We start from the raw sequence: 14130 nt of genomic DNA, 5'->3' as shown, positions 1-14130 counted from the left end.
GCGGTGACTGTAGGGATTGTCCCTAGTTTGCCTGTGGACGGGGTTGACTTGCTGCTACTTAATGATCTGGTGGGGGTGAAGGTGGTAGCCCCCCAAGTAGTGAAAGAAAAACCGCAGGAGGTCAGAGAGACAGGGCTGTGGCAGGAGACGGACCCCTGCAGTTTCCCTGAATGTGTAGTGGATCAGGCCATGATCAAACCAACTTCCCCCCAAAGGAGACTGAATTGGCACTGCAGGCAGATGACCAGGTCTGCCTGCAAGACTTTCTTTGGAAAGTTAGGAGATCCAGGGAATGGATTAAGTGGATTTTCCCTAGGTGAGGCTCAGCAAACCAACCCAGTATTGCGAGAGTTAGCACAGGCTGCCCAGTCTGAAAGTGAAGCAGAGGAAGTCCCTGATTGCTACTATTTAAAGAATGAGGTACTGATGAGGAAATGGAGTTCTCCTCAAAGATCTGAGAGCAAGGAGTGGACAGTAGTTCACCAGTTAGTGGTGCCGCAAAGGTACCAGAGAGAAGTATTAAGTAGGGCCCACGAGACTACAGTGGCTGTACATGCCAATATACGAAAGACCAAAGCCCACATAAGACAGCAGTTTGACTGGCCAAAACGCCACAAAGATGTGATGGAGTACTGCAGGAGTTGCCACATGTGCCAGGTTGAGGGGAAATCCCAAACTACAGTGAAACCTGTACCCCTAAGTCCATCACTTTGCTGATGATAGAGAGTATGCTGATGGGGCATTAATTGGCCGGATTGGATTTGTCCTGCAATTTGTGGGCAGGACATACCGGAGCAATTTTCCACATTGGCAGAGAGATGCCTGTGTTCTTGCTGTACTGGAACAGTTTTGCTAGAGGCATGGATAATTCTGGAGCACAAGTCTTTCATCATCACTGTCTTCTTGCCAATTCTCTACTGCCTGGCCAGTATTCTCTTCTTCGGTATCAGAAAGTTGAAAGGTACAGGATAAGGTTGTGGTGTATAAGGCCACCATTGAGGAGTGTCTGAGACTAGAGGTGCAGTTGGTAATTTGAAGATGCATTCACTGGCATTGACTACTCGTGTGAGGTTATTGAACTTCTTGTGGCATTATATCTGGGTTCTCGGAGCTTGATTCCTGACATTGACCTATCAAGTCCCAATGCCTTCTCAGTATGTGTTTGGAAGGTCTTCTGGCGCCTTGTGGATACAGGACATCTCTCTTGCTTTCTATCTCCTTTATCAAGGCCTCCAGTGCAACATCTGAAAACCTTGGAGCCCAGTTCCCTCCGTTGTGGGGCCATTATTCAATGTTTCCCAGGTCAGATTCACTACCAGCATGACTGCCAACATCAGCTCCAGCCACAATACACCTCCTGTTTAAGCAGTACAGGCTAGCTTTAACTGGAGCCAGCCACTCACAATATTGGACCCCTGCTAAAGCTTCCAGCTAATCAACAACACAATTAGTGCTGGCTGGACAATCTTGGAGTGCTGCCTGTGTTGTGGTCAACGGGTGCTAGTTAATCACCCATTGCCCATTTTCAGGGGTTGTCGAATTTACTTCCAATATATTGTAAACATGTCACTTGTTGGCTTAGTATTTTCAGTAAATTTCACAATATTAGAAGATAATTAATGAATAATGTGAACGACCCTTTAATGTCATCTAAATTTTGTTGCAATTCTAGTGTTCAGTCCAATTAGCTAATTCGCCATTAGCGCCATCCATCAGTTCCTGAATTACTGCCAGGCATATTCACCATTCTGAATTTATTTTTCTCATAAGTGTTATTCTTACCTGTATTAGTTGATGGAAGAACAGGTTTGTGTTTGTGATCTGTCAGTCAGGAATAAAAGAAGTTTGATGATCCTGCAGTTGTTATGTTGTATGCAGCATGTCTACCTAATCTGTGACAAAAATGACTCCAGATCTGCAGAAACATGCTTCTGGAAATTGCTATAAAATTATTTCCATATGATTGAAACATTATTGTAGTACAATCATAAGATACCATGAAGAAAACGCTTTAATCTTAGCAAATTTAGATAAACAGTAGAGAAATTAATTCAATTAATGTCAAGTCTGATCAGAATCTGTAGGACCAGATATTCACCATTACGAAAGCTAATGCTGCCCCATTTTATTGCTATACTAGTGTTCAGTCCAGTTAGCAGATACTTGAAATTATGTTAGTTAACCAACATCTCTTGACTAAACCTTAATCTTTCCACCACCACCGCCCCTTCCCCAACCTGATTCCTCTTCCATTCACTATATGGTGGTTCTTCTCCTGCGGGATTGTCGATGGTGTATTATTTTATTCCTTTCTCTTGAGGTCATAATACACTCAAAATGATATACTTCTAGCTGTTTGATCACTGTGCTGAAAATACACATTAAGGAGTGATACACCAGAGATATTAATATGTGCCTATAGGTTGTTCCTGTGAAACAAAGGATAGTTAAATGAGCTAATGCCTCCTAAAACCAGTGCCTTAGCCTCTTTCAGTCCAGAGTGCATTCCTTGTGACTTTTTGGATAAGTATTAATTTCCTGCAATCACAGAAGGAGTCATGCCAATTCAAACATCCCGTGTGATTGACAACTTGGGAATCTTTTTAAAGTAATACATTTGATTGACAGCAATGTCTGAGGTGAAGATGTGATTTAGCTCTGTGAGATGGACTGGGGCAAAATTCTCAGTCCCTTTAACAGACAGCTCTGTAGTCAAAGGTTTCCCATTGTATGCTTAAATTCTGCCATTTGTGCTCAGCACCCTTTTAGTTTACAGCCAGCAGCAACAATGCAAATTGGAGGTCTCACTTGTACCATATTGCCACTTAAGAAGTAGTGGCCATGTTTTAGGATCAATTTTATGATGAGGATTAGCACAATAGAAGCATATTTGTTGTTTTGGCATTTTGAGGAGAATTATAGTATTTTTATTTACTGTAACATACTATTTGTGTCAGATGTCATTGATTTACCTATTCAGTAAAAGTAAAAGTGTCTGTTGATATATAGTCTAAAATGTGGTCCGATAGAATGGATATTTTTCTGCCTTTTGAAGTCTAGTTCATGTGGCGGCATGTGATGTGTTCCAATACAGTGACAAGGGTTCTCCATTTTACCCTTGAGTTTCAGTTCACCAACACATTAGCAGGAAAGGGCACACTCTGATCCAGAAGGACCATGATGTCTGCTTTTTGGGCGTAGTCAGTAACACCAAATCTACAGAGAATATTCAGTCGGTAAACCAAAAAGTATAACCTACTGTGTAATAGTAACATACAATTATTTGTAAAATTCTCCTTTAACAATATTTGCATTTATGTAGTATAATATACTTAACATTTAATGTATACAAATGTCCTATGGTACTTTACAGAGGCATAATCAAACAAAAGAGATACCAATATCCTACCTTGCACCGTCCCACTCATCCATTTCATCTGTCCTCACAGAGTAATAATAGCTCTCGAAGCCCACACATTTACTTCAAAATTTTCATTTTCATGTTTAAATCCTTTTATGGTCTTTGTCTTCCCTATCTCTGTGAACTCCTCCAGCCCTATAATCCCCCCCAAACTTGATTCATCTGACTCTGATCTCATATGTATCCCCCACTTCTCTCGCTGTTGATGGCCGTGCCTTCAGCTGTTTAGGTCCTATGCTGCTAAACCCCTTACCCTCTCCTTCTTTAAAGCCATCCAAAAACCCACCTCTTTGGTCAAGCTTTTTGTCACCCCTACTAACATCTCCTACCTTTCTTTTTGACTATACCTCTATGAGGTGCCTTGGGATGTATGTCTACATCAAAAATGCTATAGAAATGCAAGTTGTTGTTGTTCCATTTGTTCATTTCCCACCATTCTCCACCCCCCCCCCCCCCATCCCCATTTCCCTGGACTATTCACTTCTCCGTTCTCACCCTTCTCCAAGCAAGTAACGTTGCAAAATAATTCATAAGGGACTGTATCATTGGGATAACACAATTTGACTATCAGTTGAGTGTAAGCCCACCGTAAAGTTCAATGTTCTACCAATGGACAACCAAGCTCCACTGCTGGAATTTGTGATCTGTTACTATAAGCTCAAAATTTATGCTGATGACATTCTGGGGTTGAATTTCCTTAGATTTCTCCCAATAACCTACCATAACTTTGACGGAAGATCTATGGAAACTCACAAAAATTACATAAACAGGATTTCTCCACAGTTTCCATGGCTCGATCAACAAATGTTCAGTAGAATCCCCACAGAAATTTGTGTGCTTGTCCCAGGTCCTTTGTGAATCAGATTGTATTTAAATTAGATGCCACTTTTGTTTATCTTTTATCTTTTCGAATAAAATGGTATTTGTTGGAGATTTGGTTTCGCAAATCAAAAGACAGCTGTGAAGCTTTCTTTTATACATTTTTTGATCTGACATTTTGACTTAGTTTTTTTATCATCAAAGCTGTTTTTGAAAGAGAGCAGCTTTGAAGTTGTCTCTGGGATGTAACAGCAATAAAAATGATTCAATTTAAAAGCAATATTAAAGTGAGTGAACATAGAAATCTGGAATGGAAGCCTCAAATAAATGAATCGGAATGCCCAGAATGATTATTGTGATCTGAAAAAATGTAGGAATGTACAGGACTAATGACACATGTTTGTTATATTATTAAATGTTATTAAGTATATTTCAAAACATGCAAAAGAATATCTCAAAGTGGTAGCGCAATGCTTCCCATATCAGGGTTAAATTCCTTTACTAGTAAAAAACTGCTTTGCCATAATTGAAGTCTTCCAAAATTCAGGACATCCACTATGCTAAGGCATTTCCTGGCGGTCAAATTGATATTAATGATGGGCAGGGGTTTTCAACCACCATAAAAGCAGTATTTCATGGTTGAATTGGTATAAAGTGAAGGAATGTGCCAGGTAAATCAGCAGGCACCAGAGTCAGGTTCCCACCACTTGCAATTATATCACCAAACATATCTACAGGCACTGGCACATCGACCTGGCAATGACGGTGGGAACTTGTTCCAGAAGCTCTAGGTTTTCACATTTCTGGGTCCTGCCCCTGCACTTGCTGTCAGCACGGATGCCTGGGAGACCTTCCTGAAGGTGGCCAATTAAGAGGCCGCCTCCAGGTCCACTGTCTGATTAAGGCGGCAGGTGGGTTCCTGAGGGTCTGCAACATTGGAAGGACAGCAACCAGACAGACAGAGGTGGGGCCTGCTGTTGCAGGATGGGGACCGTGAAGGCGCCTCCATCTTGAGGCACTCTCTGAGGAGGTTTCAATTTTAAAAAAATAAACTCTGGCCACAGCTGCCAGGCCACCCCTGTGGAGGGAAAACCCACACACGGGATGGCTGTCAGCACTGCTGCTCCGGTGGCGGGGGAGTTGGGTGAGGTTAAGAGCAAGAGTCCTCGCGGGCCTCCCCTGGGCCAACCGCCAACAAGCTACCTCCAAACACCTGCTGGGCTTGGTCTTCGGTCCGCCGCCAGGGAGATCCCAGTGGTGTCCCCAATCAGCCCACAAATAGGCAGTTAATTATTCAAATTGGCTACATGCCGCTGCCAAGCAGGTAGCCTCTACTGGTGATGATGCTGGGAAGATTGCCCAGAGGCATGAATGCGTTGGACTGCCGACCTGATGGCCAGATATCTGAATTTCCCTCTGGTCCCGCCTTCAGGCCTGTCCCCAGGGGACTCGGAAGATTCCACCCTCTGTGTTCATCAAGATCATCTACTTCCCTTTTCAACCCCCTCCCTCTGCCACAACTCCCACTGACTTTTCTGGGTACATTTTATTGTAGGCTGGCAAAGAATCATCTGGAAGTTTAGGTGATTGATACCTAAATCAGCACAGTCATCACAATTCTCATTGAATAGTAACAGCAGCCCAATGTCACTGCACTGCTGCATTTTCCAAAGTGGAGGGTTATTGGTGACAATGATGTGGCCATCTTGTAGTCTATCCTGCATGTTAAAAAGTGATCATTTGTCAGACAGGTAGTTTGTTGAATATTGATTTCAAGACCTTTGAAGATGTATGTGGGCCAGGAATGGTGTGAGGAATGAGTAAGGTGACTTCTATTCAGTTCACTTTTGAATTCCTTGTAATAAGAAGAGCATATTAAATAAAAAGCTGTTATCAGTAAAAGGGACCATAAAGCTATTGGATTGTCACAAAAACCCAATTGATGTTACTAATGTCCTTTAGGGAAGGATACCTGCCATCCTTACGCGGTCTGGCATATATGTGAGTAAAATCCCACACCAATGCGGTTGAGTCTTAACTGCTCCCTGAAGTAGCCTAGCAAGCCACTCAGTTGACAACTAGGAATGGGCAAAAAATGGCAGATTTACCAGTGCCAGCAACATCCCAAGAATTATTTTTTTGAAAAGCTGTAGGTGACATTACCCTGAAATTACAGAGCAGTTTTATTTTGCACTAAGGAGTATGTATATGTAAGAATCAGTGCTGCCTTGACTTGTATACCATGATTTCTTGTGTTGTTTACAATGTGCAAGATTCACCCATACTTTACCATTGTGTCCTATTTATGTTATTGCTTTACAGGTTAAGAAGTGGCCAATTGGAAAGCATGGCTTACTATATGACCGCACCTGGATGATTGTCAACCAAAATGGCATCTGTCTTAGCCAAAAGCAGGAACCCAGACTTTGCTTTATTCATCCACACATTGACCTAGAGCAAAGGATCATGACCATCAATGCAGAAGGTTAGCAAAGCCAACAGGTCTTAGAGGCATTAATCTCAAAAATAGTCATAAACATAGGAAAATATTATTTGGATTTTAAACCCTCCGTTAAACCACTCCATTGCTCCGACTTTTTTCTGCTTTTTCTGTTGGACTTGAACGCAAAAATCTGTACTGAGGGAGTACTGCAACAGTACTGCAGCTGCACTGTTGGAGGTGCTTCTCAGGTAGAATCAGGTAAAAGATTCCATGGCAGTATTTCAAAGAAGAGCAGGGGAGTTATCCCCTGTGCCTTGGCCAATATTTATCCTTCAATCAACATCACCAAAATAGATTATCTGGTCATTATCACATTGCTGATTGTAGGATGTTGCTGAGTGCAAATTGGCTGCCGTGTTTCCTACATTACAACAGTGACTACTGTTTAAAAGTACTTCATTGGCTGTAAATCGCTTTGGGAAGTCCGGTGGTCGTAAAAGGCATCATATAAATGCAAGCCTTTTTTTCCTTCTAAATAACTGGTATCAGTGTTGGGGAATGGAACAATTTTCCAGAATTGTATTTCCCCCACAGTGGTGGTAAACATATCAAGAATGATATTACCACTCCAAACTTACCCAGCATATTAAATGAGCGCCTTGGGAGGTTATTCCAGTGGGTTTATGATGAACTCTCATATTGGTAAGTTGTATTCCTACTCCATCGCTAACCCACCAATGAGTGAGCAACCTATATTTTGGACCTTAGTCACAACCTCAGAGGAACACCCTTTTTTACATCTCAACAAACATCTTATACTAACTTGTGTTGAATTAGATGTAGCTTTTGCTGCGTTTCCTTATTAGAGATTAGGAAACCCCTTCCCTGCCATACATCTGTTACATCTCAATATAAAGAAGGCTCACAGTCAAACCACACTTGTTTTCACTGTTCCTCCACCTACTGCTTGACACAACATTTCTACCCTCTTTCCAGCTCCCTCCAAGCTGAGTGCAGAGGTGTCTGGATTGCTGCTTGAGTGCTGCTGCCATCCCAACCATGGCTTAATAACACACCCAGTCACAGGGGACAAACCTTTTAAATAAATGTAAAGACTACCAACATGTAAATCACAGTTTCTGGCACACATTAAATAAAAAAAACTCACCATTCTCCATCAGACAGTGTCCAAGTAACAAACTGCCCATTTACTCACAAAACTCCTAGAATAGAATCATAGAAAGTGTAAGGCACAGAAAGAGGCCACTTGGCCCATTGTGTCTGTGCCGCCAAAAAAGATCCAGCTATTCCAATCCCACCTTCCAACATTTGGTCCGTAGCACTTGAGGTACATATCCAGACTCCTTTTGAATGAGTTGAGGGTTTCTGCCTCAACTACCCTTTCAGGCATATGAACATACGTACATACAAACATACGAATTAGGAGGAGGAGTAGGCCACTGGGTCCTTTGGCCCTGCTCCACCATTCACTAAGTCCATGGCTGAACTGATTACTCCACATTTCCACTTACACCCGATAACCTTCCACCCCAAGAATCTATCTCCTCTGCCTTAAAAATATTCAAAGACTCTGCTTCCACCGCTTTTTAAGGAAGAGAATTCCAAAGACTCACGACCCTCTGAGAGGAAAAATTTCTCCTCATCTCTGTCTTAAATGGGCAACCCCTTATTTTTACACAGTGACCCCTAGTTCTAGATTCTGCCACAAGGGGAAACATCCTTTCCACATCCATCCTGTCAAGACCCCTCAGGATCTTATATGTTTCAATCAAGTCGCCTCTTACTCTTCTAAATTCCAGCAGATACAAGCCTAGCCGGTCCAATCTTTCCTCGTAGGACAGCCCGCCCATTCCAGGTATTAGTCTAGTAAATCTTCTCTGTACTGCCTCCCAACGCATTTACATCCTTCCTTAAATAAGGAGGCCAGTACCGTACACAGTACTCCAGATGTGGTCTCACCGATGTTCTGTATAGCTGAAGCATAACCTCCCTACTTTTATATTAAATTCCCATTGCAATAAACAGTAACATTCTATTAGCTTTCCTAATTACATCCTGATCCTGCATACGAACCTTTTTCGATGCACAAGACACCCAGATCCCTCTGCATCTCAGAGGCAGTGAGTCCCCACCACCCTCTGGGTGAAAAAGATTTTCCTCATCTCCCCTCTAATTTTTCTACCAATCACTTTAAATCTATGCCCCCTCGTCACTGACCCCACTGCTAAGGTGAATAGACCCTTCACCTCCACTCTATCTAGGCACCTCAAAATTTTGTACATTTCAATCAGATCTCCCCTCAGTCTTCTCTGTTCCAAGGAGAGCAACCCCAGCCTATCCAATCGTTCCTCATAGCTGTATTTTTCCAGTCCTGGCAACATCCTCATAAATCTCCTCTGTATCCTCTCTAATGTAATTATATCCTTTCAGTAATGAGGTGACCAGAAATACGCACAGTACTCAAGTTGTGGCCTAACCAATGAGTTATACAGTTCCAGCATAACCTCCCTGCTTTTTTATTCTATACCTCGGCTAATAAATGAATGGATTCCATATGCCTTCTTAACCACCTTATCGACCTGTCCTGCTACCTTCAAAGATCTGTGGACATACACTCCAAGGTCCCTCACTTCCTCGACACTTCTCAGTATTTTCCCATTAATCGCGTATTCCTTCTGGCTTTTTCATGGCACTTTAATAGTGCTGGCGTCTTTAAGGCCCAGGATGTGCTCAGACTTCATCTGTTTTCTTGGCTGTGGCCAAAATTGCATCCCTCGAGTACATCCACTTGCTACATCCATAATTTAAATAAGACAGAAGAGAGCAAATTCAGGCACTCAGCTCCGAGACAGAGCAGAGTGCACTTGCAGTCCACACTAATTACTCCTGGACAGCCCTTGAGAAGAAGATCAACCTATGACTGTCTTGCAGCATGCAACATACATCTGTCACTACTTCCCTGGGGAAGCATAGCCTTCTCATGTATTGCACTCCATGGAACTGCAAATGTTTTCCCTTTCGCCTGTACACACAGCTGGGACTGCAAGAGCATCCTGCCTGTTGACTGTCTAGCTGCTTCAGTGTTTTCTTCCTACTTCTCTTCCTCATCCTCCTCCTCCAAATCTGCCAAATACTGTGATAGTCCAAGAAGACTCACCTTGGTGAAAAGGCTTGAATCCTACTTAAATTATAGCTGAAAAATCCTCTAGCAAAGCCTCCTTCTTGTAGCAAGTAGAAAAGCTGATTTAAAGACAATACCTATCGGGTGAGTTTCTTCAGGATGTAATCTAGTCAGCCGCCATAACTTCAGCATCTAAATGATGTTTCTGCCCCTTACCTTCCTTTTTTTAATTCTTTCATGGGATGTGGCTGTCGCTGGCAAGGCCAGCATTTGTTGCCCATCCCTTTTGCCCATTAATTGCCCTTGAAAAGATTGTGGTGAGCTGCCTTCTTGAACTGCTGCAGTCCATCTGGTGCAGATACTTCCACAGTGCTCTGAGGGAGGGAGTTCCAGGATTTTAATCCAGTGACAGTGAAGGAACAGCGATATATTTCCAAGTCAGGATGGTGTGTGGCTTGAAGGTGAATTAGCATCAGCTGCCCTTGTCCTTCAGGTGGTAGAGATAGTGGGTTTGGAAGGTGCTGTCAAAGGAGCCTTGGTGAGTTGCTGCAGTGCATCTTATATATGGTACGCACTGCTGCCACTGTGCGTCAGTGGTGGCGGGAGTGAATGCTTAGGTTGTTGGATGGGGTGCTGATCTAACGGACTGCTTTGTCCTGGATGGTGTCAAGCTTCTTGAGAGTTGTTGGAGCCGCATTCATGCAGGCAAGTGGAGAGTATTCCACCATACTCCTGATTTGTGCCTTGTAGATGGTGGACAGGCTTTGGGGAATCAGGAGGTGAATTACTCGCCTCAGAATTCCCTGTGCCTGACCTGCATTATAATCACAGTATTTATATGGCTACTCCAGTTCAGTTTCTGGTCAGTGGTAACGCACAGGATGTTGATAGTGGGGGATTCAGCGATGGTGATGCCATTGAATGTCAAGCGGAGATGGTTAAATTTTCTCTTGTTGGAGATAGTCATTGCCTGGAACTTGTGTGGGACGAATGGTTACTTGCCACGTATCAGCGCAAGCCTGAATGTTGTCCAGGTCTTGCTGCATATGGACACAGACTGCTTCAGTATCTGAGCAGCTGCAAATGGTACTGAACATTGTACAATCATAAGTGAACATCCCCAATTCTGACCTCATGATGGAGGGAACCTCATTGATGAAACAGCTGAAGATGGTTGAGCCCAGGACACTACCCTGAGGAATTCATGCAGCAATGTCCCGGGACTGAGATGATTGACCTCCAACAACCACAACCATCTTCCTTTGTGCTAAGTATGACTCTAACCAATCAGGGAGGCAGCCTTTATATTAAATGAGACTTACAAGAAGTCAGCTTTATGAAAATTGAAGGAACTTGTACTGATGTTTATTCAATAAAAAGCTTTAAACTAAACTAAACTAAACTAATACAAGCATATGAACAATGTCGGAAAGGAAAAGTCCATCTGGCCCATCCAGCCTGTCCCACACAACTCTCTGATGCCTTGTACATCAAAATATATACACTCCCAACCACACGAAAACTGTGAGATCTCTTGGGATAGGTGAAAACCCAGATAAAAACCCAGTTCAATGAAGGAAAAAAGATCTGGAAAATTCCTCTCTGACCCCTTTAAGTGATTGAAACTAGTCCAGTGGACCATCTGGTCCTAATTAATTTCATACGGTCCTTACCTTTTGTACGAGGTCTGTTTACCAATTTAGCATTATGATACTAATGCCTTGATTTTGAAAGACCCTGCACTGAGAAAGCAGTGATTGCAAAACTGGGCCCATTATCTTGTGTGTGCAATTTGTCGTGTACCTGAATTTACAAGTCATTATTTGATGGAAGGAAATAATGAGGCCATGCAGGAGCAGTCTCATTCAAATATTAAGGTTCTATTGTAAACTTTTATGTCTCCATGATTTTACATCTTCAGGTGAGGCTTAACCCACAACATGAGCCTTGTCTTAAAAACCTCCTGAAACAGGCTTCTTAGAGGAAGAAGTTAGGTTTTTAACGATTTTCAGATCTTTTTAGCAATTTTATTTACCTCCTTCTGTATTTTGAATGATGTATTAGTTGACCTTTCTGGATCGTTCTTCATTTTTGGATAAAGGTGAGCATCCCTTTAGGGTGTCAGTTGAGATGAGGAAGGGCCAACTAATGCACATGCAACATCCACTGAGCTGCTTTGACCATGTCTGTCACTATCCCAGGACTTTTACCTGAACATCGCCGGGAGATCCATTTTTTGCTGCTTCTATTACATAAGACAGGGCCACAGAGTTGTGCCTTCTGCTGCATTTCTTAACATTACAGCAGTGACTACACATCAAAAAGTAATTCATTGACTGTGATGCACTTTGGGGCATCCTGAGGTCTTCTTATATAAATACAAGTTCGTTCCTTTCTTTCAGTTCTATAACAGTACAAAGCTTTTCTGCTATTGCTGGTGAAAGGCTCTTAGAAGAACAAGGCTATCATCTCCACCAATGGCTGCTGACAACACTGAGAAACCCTTGAACAGCAGAGGAACAACTTGGCCTGGACACATCAGCACTGTTTTCTGGTTGAGGCTGACTTACATCAATAAAGCTCTTGTCTCAACTTCCCTCGTGCTTTTTGAGCCAAATCATAATCCACCCACCATATCCCAACTGACCTCATTTCTCATTTGCACATGTCAAAGTGAGGCCCCATAATGTTGCAGTTCTGTTTCCTGATTTTAAATTCCTACTATACTATGGGCATTGTACACTGAGTTCTATGAGATTGCAGCAGCTGCCAGGATCAACGAATCAAAGCGGAACTGCGGAGTTTTTGACACAGAAGAGCCTGGAGATTTTGAATACAGAATCCTACAACTGGGAAATGCTTTTCAAAGCATTTTATTACCATTCTGCCTAGGGGCATTTGGACTTGTTTCTTATTGCTTTTCACAGGACCAGACACCAGGAGATTTTCAACCCACTTCTGCAGGACTTCACAGTAACAGGTATCATATAGCCTTATATCCTGTTATCATGGAGGAAGAGGAGCAGCATAGGATGAAGCAAAGGACACTTACTGCAAGAGACATCATAGCACATCTCATCGTTGAAGTCTTCTATGTGATATATACCTTTGATGTCACTGCCTTATCTCCTTCCACCCATTTTGAAATAAGGTAGCATTCCCTCAATCCGCTATCCATTCTACAACATGCCAACAGTCAGCCCTTTTTGCCCCTACATGGACATGCAAATAATCATCACCTGAGTGAAGGCATCAGCACCAAATAAGTACTTTCTTCTATGATTCTAACCTCCACCAATAACAAAGTGCAACTGCATTCTACTTTATACTAACCTTTGGCCCTCCATTCATCGCAACAGCTACTGATTTGCTCAAATGCAACTTCACCTCCACCTTTGATGCTATTGTCCCCAGGAAAACCATTACTCTCTCTCACCCTGGTTGTTCACCCAGTATAGCCCTCATCTCCACTTCCTTAAGTCCAAGGGACGCAGACTTGAACATAAATTGTAGACGACTGTGTTACGGACAGGTGGTAAGAGGTGTGGGTGATTCCCACTGTTCTCCTCCCAACTGACTGCAATCGTGTTTTGTTTAAAATGATGAGTTATCCCCTGAATGTTTTACTTGCCAAATAAGCAGACAGTGACATGTTTTCTTGTAGGTTTAAAACAGAAGATTAACTATTTATTAAACAATATTCATTCCCCAAAATGTTTGCAACACCACTCACACACACATTCACTGTCACATGCATTCTCAAGGGAAGATAGATAGAAAGTAAAAGGTAAGATTTCAAGGTGTGGTAGGTTTTCATGCTCTAGGGGAAACCTGTTGAATCTTCTAAGTAAGACAGTATCTTTTAAAGTAGCAGCCTTGGTGTTTATAGTCTTGAACTTGTTGAAGTATTTATGGATTTTTGGTGGTTAAGATTTCAGACTGGAGATGCTGGTCACTTATAGTTGTCTGCTGCACCAAGTTGAAGTGTCGAATTAACAGCAGGGCTTCTTTGTGTCTAGGCTGGATCTTGTCACAACCCATGGCTGGACTGTCTTCTGTGAGGTTGCTGTGATATCTCCCTCTCTCTCCGGAGGGTTACCTTTTAAGATCACAATTCATCATATTTTTGAATACACAGGCCAGGTCATCTGCCCTTCTGCAGCCATTTTGCAGCATATTGTCCACTTTTTTAAAGGAAAAGTCATTTTCAAAGATTCCACATTGAATAAAGTTTGTATCTTATGTTATGGCATGACCACTCACGACAAAGCCCCCAATCAAAATATATGATTCTGATTGTGGTGG

At 42.4% G+C, this 14130-nt stretch overlaps 1 protein-coding gene across 2 annotated transcripts in view; it reads left to right on the top strand.

The window, feature by feature from the left end:
* mocos (molybdenum cofactor sulfurase) overlaps positions 1-14130 on the top strand; it is a 432886-nt gene that overhangs the window by 314814 nt on the left and 103942 nt on the right. For both annotated transcript variants that reach the window (XM_068010709.1, XM_068010717.1), the window contains exon 9: positions 6563-6725. In XM_068010709.1, the coding sequence (XP_067866810.1) occupies positions 6563-6725 (163 nt within the window). The remainder of the gene's footprint in view (positions 1-6562; positions 6726-14130) is intronic.

The sequence above is a fragment of the Heterodontus francisci genome, chromosome 2 (assembly GCF_036365525.1).
Source record: "Heterodontus francisci isolate sHetFra1 chromosome 2, sHetFra1.hap1, whole genome shotgun sequence".
Taxonomy (NCBI): Eukaryota; Metazoa; Chordata; class Chondrichthyes; order Heterodontiformes; family Heterodontidae; genus Heterodontus; species Heterodontus francisci.
This window is presented reverse-complemented; position numbering and strand designations above follow the sequence as displayed.